The sequence below is a fragment of the Anarrhichthys ocellatus genome, unplaced genomic scaffold, assembly GCF_004355925.1.
Source record: "Anarrhichthys ocellatus isolate YVR2014 unplaced genomic scaffold, GSC_Weel_1.0 scaffold74, whole genome shotgun sequence".
In the NCBI taxonomy this organism is placed as follows: Eukaryota; Metazoa; Chordata; class Actinopteri; order Perciformes; family Anarhichadidae; genus Anarrhichthys; species Anarrhichthys ocellatus.
This window is the reverse complement of record NW_022280104.1, coordinates 1,585,352-1,590,994: the sequence shown is the minus strand read 5'-3', so window position 1 is coordinate 1,590,994 and position 5,643 is coordinate 1,585,352. Positions and strand designations below refer to the sequence as shown.

The 5,643-nt window shown below is 39.6% G+C and overlaps 1 protein-coding gene across 1 annotated transcript in view; it reads left to right on the top strand.

Annotated features, from left to right (window-relative positions):
- The window catches only part of ulk4 (unc-51 like kinase 4), a 66,039-nt gene that overhangs the window by 5,057 nt on the left and 55,339 nt on the right, over positions 1–5,643 (top strand). Inside the window, 7 exon segments of the mRNA XM_031873804.1 lie at positions 341–410; positions 715–781; positions 1,015–1,107; positions 1,449–1,509; positions 1,648–1,847; positions 2,616–2,662; positions 3,178–3,256. Coding sequence (XP_031729664.1) covers positions 341–410; positions 715–781; positions 1,015–1,107; positions 1,449–1,509; positions 1,648–1,847; positions 2,616–2,662; positions 3,178–3,256 — 617 coding nt within the window.

Sequence of the window (5,643 nt, the reverse complement as noted above, 5' to 3'; positions counted from 1 at the left end):
TATATATATATATAATATTCAGTCAGTGTTTCATTCCTTTACCACATTTTTGTCTGTGTTTTGTTTCACCATAACAGTTGTCTCAACATGGCTGTATTAACCTGGTTGTCTAGATGAGCCGATTTTTGTTCTGCCGATTATTTTCCTGTCATCTGCAAACATCTCAACTTTTCACTGTTTGCTTTAATTGCTAATGTTCAAATCTCATTCCTGATGAATATGCATGCTACATCTTTCACCTGTGTGGCCTTTACTAGGCATGTGTGATGTGTCTCAGACATACGTGTCATATTGTACGCTGGACAATCTGATTTTGTATCTTTTGTGCTTCTTCATCCAGATAATGTTTCAGAGCTCAGGCCAAAGAGTGGTGTGGATGAGGACAACACGGAATCCATTTTTCTGCTCAGGTATTTAGTTCATTCTATCTTTCTTTCTACTTTCTGAAGAAGAACGTGAATCTCTCTGAAGTTATCCTCCATCCAAACTCTTGCATTGAACGCACACATTAGGAAAGTACACAGTAGAATGCAGTACTGTAATTGTTGAAGCATGATTTTAAAATGAGTGGCCCCAGTGCTACTCGTATATCTATTCTTAGCAACACTGTGCTCTACCAATTAAGCTAGAGGGGATCAGCCTCATGCACACATATCAAAAGGTCATGGGCAGCTAGCAGTATATTTTGATCTTATTTTCCCTTTCTTCTTCTAGCTCCTGTACCATCTCAAGGAGAAGCTGCATTATCTCAGACTCCCTGAACCAGACCCATGCACCTCAGGTTACTGCCACCATATACTCTGACATCTGCAGAGAGTGTTTCATGCTAATATCATAACTAATTGGTAAATTGGTAACTTAGTTACTATGTCTGAACCCAATCACATTATTACTGTTTTGTTTTTCTACTGAAGACTTAAATATTTTCACTTTTAGGTCTAATCTGCTTCCATTTGCTGGTGAGCTTGGTGAATACTTTAATCCTCTCCTCTCTTTTCTTTCACCTCCTCCTAGGCCGGGACTGGTTCTGACATCACATCCTCTGTAAAAGCTCTTCTCCATACTGACTCTGATCTGACTGTCACCCCAATCATGGACAACCCCAAGGTATAGACGTCCAGTATTACTGGACACAGGCCATTTCAGATACTTAAAATACATCTATTCTACTTTTAATAATCTTTAGTCGTAAGTGTCGTAAGTGTCGTTGTGAGGAGGAGCCCCTCCTTATAACCTCCTCTCACAATCAAATTGTATGAGATAAACAATATTAAACAACAATATTGGTGAAAGCACGGGTATTTCAGTTTTATGTTAATTATCGCATCGTGAATCAGGTAAAACTTGGTTCCTAGGAAGTGAAGGAATAGCTACAGGGGAGTTGTGGTTTGCAGATCCGATAGATCATACCGAGACTTACTGTGTGGTGTTCTCTGTCTATTTATCAGATTCTTAAGAGTCCTCCTGTGCGTTTTGATCCCAAAACCCTTTGTGTACCAGCATATTCAGGTACTGTGGTACATTTGTTTTTCGAGTCAATATCAAGTGAGATTTTGTCCTAAAGAAAGTACAGACGACCTATGCAGTGTGTGGTCATTCACCCCGATCTGTCTTCAGGCTGACGTTTTCTTCTCTCCTCTTCTCCAGTTGAGAAGCTGCAGTCCCTGAGTGATGAAGAGTGGACGGTCTTCCTCTTACAGCTTTGTTCATCTCTTGAAGAACAGAGCCCCTCCACTGCTCCTCCTCCTCACTCCACAGCCAATCGCTCCAGGCTCAACCTGCTGTGCTACCTCTGTTGCGTAGCTGGACATAAAGCTATTGCTGACAGGCTGATGAACTCAACACTGGTAGGACAACATGTACTTACGTAGGATCCATGTTGAAATATTGATGCATCCCTATTGGCTGGGTTTAACAAGATCATTTCTTAGGGGAATTTTTTAGGGAATATTTTTAGACTTCAGTGCTGCATGGCAGTGGAGTGGAGTGGAGTCCTTTTTTTTTCCATTTGAATGTTTGGAAACTTCAAACACATGCAATTTAATATCTTTTTATATAATCACTTTTTCTTTTTCTTAACTCTCAGTCCTTGTGCTCCCCTGAGGATACATTTATCCTAAGCTAGCCACATTTGTAAGCAAATAGCATCACCATGAACGTGTGATATGTGCGAGGTCCTTGCTATTGCTTTCAGCAAGTCATTAGTCAAGTGGGAGTCATTAGCGCAGTGACAAGGGCATAGTGCCATACAACTATTCAAGGCTAAGGAAATGGCTTAACTTTTGTCTGACTTTGAACACAAAATGACTCGGAACACATATTTTAAAAAAATTATGAATTTACTTGTGATGAAACACCTGATTGACTCTAAATAATGTTTGTATTTTGACTACTTTCACGACATATTAGTATGTGCTAATAGTTTTGTACATATCAGACCTTACAAATGCAATTGTGTTGCGCAAGCTTTTACAAACTCAAAGTCAAAATGAATCACAAACCCATGATTTGCTGTCATATGTCATCATTTCTTGAGACTGGGTTCTTAATCTTGTTTGTTTTTCTTCTTTCTTTCTTTCTTTGTGTCTCTCTGATCTCCACCCTCCTTCATTCAGCTTCCAGTATTGACCCAGCAATTACGACAAGCTCCGAACTGGGATGTGTAAGTACATTATGTATGTATTCTCTCTATAAAACAATCATTGGTGGAACTGAACTACAAACTATTGAGACTCGGATACCCAAGAACGACAAAATAGCTTTTTGGCTCAAACATCAAACATCAGAAGCAGACAAGAACTTGGATAGGACACACCCTAAAGGATGCTCTCTCTCCTTTTCTCGCTCTGCCTCTTTCTCTCTCTCCCTTTCTTGTACAGTTCTTAAAGAACCGTTTTTTCAAGTTACTTCTATCAACACCAACATATATCATGTCATATGAAAGCTACAAAGTGGTTGTTTACAAAGACATGGTGCTCTGTGTTTTGTTGGACGCTACAAGCTTTAGCCATGAACTGGAAACTTCTTCTCTTTGTCTTTCTCTCTTTCTCTTTTATCAGGACTGTTTTTATTTTTACATGTTATGGATTGAAAATACTTTTTTAAATAGTCTTGTGTTGACATGCAAACATAAAATTAAATGTTTTTATTTTGTAAAACAAAAAAAATGTTTTCCAGACGCAGCAAGGTTCTCAGAGTGATTGGTCTACTGGCTCTGCATTGTACTGAATTGGGAGAGGAGAGTCCTGTTTCTGAGGTCTGGAACGCACACACACACACACAGACAGAATTTTCAATTCTATATTTTTTCCTCTGCACACTCACGTTTAGATCGATAATAAAGTTACAGTATATCTCTGCTCATTCAGCCTTTATCGGCTACAGAAGTACAGGAGCACAAGTGCACTGGCACTGTAGAAAAAGCTTAAAACAAATAAAAAAATTCTGTTTCCAATTTGACACCAAAACAAGGTAAATGATTAGAGCCATATTGAAGTGTTCAATAACAAGCCCTTCTGTGTGGCGTTTACATGTCCTCATTGTGTTAGCGTGGGCTTCCTCCCACAGCTCGAACACATGCAGCTTTAGAAAACTGTTGACTCTAAATTGCCCGTAGATGTGAATGTGAGCTTGAATGGTTGTCTGTCTCTGTGAGTCAGCGCTGGGATTTACTGGCGACCTGTTTGCTGTGATCGGCTCCAGCCCCCCCCGCTACCCTCTAAGGATAAGCGGTTACAGATAATGGATGGATGATAAGATGGAATTCTCAAACCTTAAACCTAAACATTTAGAAGGCCTAAAACCTGCAGTACCAGTTCACACCACGAGGTGACAGTACATACCAGCAGATCTACAGAAAGTATGACTGCACATTTATGCATAAGAACAGAAAACATAAGAAGAATGAGTCAAATACTGCATGCAGTATGTGTAGTTGTTTCTTTATTTGCATTAAGTCCTGCTTAATGTTGTTGTGCACTTCAATGCATTTTTGTTGATTTATAGATATGTCATTTTTGTTTGATTGTTATCCCTGCTTTTGTTCTGTTTAGGGGCATATCCCCAATAATGTAAACTACCAGCACAACATGTAGGGGATAATCTGCCCTAACACAAGAAGTGGATGGGAATACCTCGTCTGTCAACACTAACTTTAAAGTACAAGTGTGTACCAGCAGGTGGCATTAAAAATCTACAAGACAACACGTCTCTCATTAGCCTCAGAGACACTAAAAACATCACTCACACACACACACACACACACACACACACACACACACACACACACACACACACACACACACACACTAACTCATGCAAACATTTGAGGATCTTGCTGGCTTTTGCTAGGTTTTGTCTTGCTTATACAGTTCCTTCATCAAACATTGTATAGTAATGCATAGTAAACAGTATTTAACTCTGTAAATGATCATAAACCGATCATAAATTGAATTGTTCTAGCTTATAGTATTGCTAATATGACAACTGGAAGTGGTTGTAATGATTGTGTAACTTTTGTGGTAACTATTTAGGTAGTTACAGGTCTTATTTATTTATATTTGTTTATTATTTGTATTAATTACATATGCTACTTTTTTATAATAGTAACAATATCACCATGGTGTACTTATAAGTGAAACTGCTGTACATATCTATATTGTTTTTTTAGGTATACCTTGCCAAAACAATACATTTTTATTCATATGACGGAATACCACAAAGTGGCATTACGATCAGTACAGCACACGACACCCTCTGTTCTTAGATCCTTAATTTGTAAAAAGAAAAAAAGGGTAGAAACCGTATTACAATAGATTGTAAAGCACACACACGCACGTTCAAACCGAGCGGTGTTGAACTAATTCAATGTAAAAGCAGTTTTGTATGGTGCTGAGATGTGGAGCCTCTCCCTTATTTCATCCTTTCATCCTAAACCGAACTAAACACCTTTTCGCGTCTCTCTACTCCTCTTTGTCTCTTCGTCTGCTCCATCACATCTGTTTATTCTAAATGTAATCCATTCCGGCTACGGCACTTCTGATCCCACATCCGCTCTCTTTCCTGGTTTGTCTTTTTTCTTCTCTCTGTCTTCACTTGTTTCGACACTTTACTGCTACCGAGTCGTCACAGTGATTTACAAAATGGCCGACTGTGGCATAGCGGTGTTTTTTTCTGTGCGCTTGTTGTTAAAGACAAATGGCGGAACATTTTTTCCGCTCCCGTCCTTACCTCCCTGCAGCTAACGTAGGATGACAAATTGTTAAGAAAAGGACAACGCTGTTCATTTGTGTCTGTGTGTCGGTCTGTTTGTGTCTATGACTGTGTGTGTCCATCTATAGACTCAGCAGGGGTTTCCCTATTTATGTGTGTGTGTGTGTGTGTGTGTGTGTGTGTGTGTGTGTGTGTGTGTGTGTGTATGCATGCTAACGCTTTGTGTTAGTGCGTATTCTTATTTAATAGTGATATAACAGATGACCAATAAAACAGCCCATACTTGCATTTCCCTGTGTGTGTGTGTGTGTGTGTGTGTGTGTGTGTGTGTGTGTGGTCTCAGCAGGGGTTCTCCTGCTGCAGTCCTACTGATTGGAGTGTCAGGGCTGGGCTTAGTTACCATGGTAACTGCTATATGCTTCGACCCCCCCC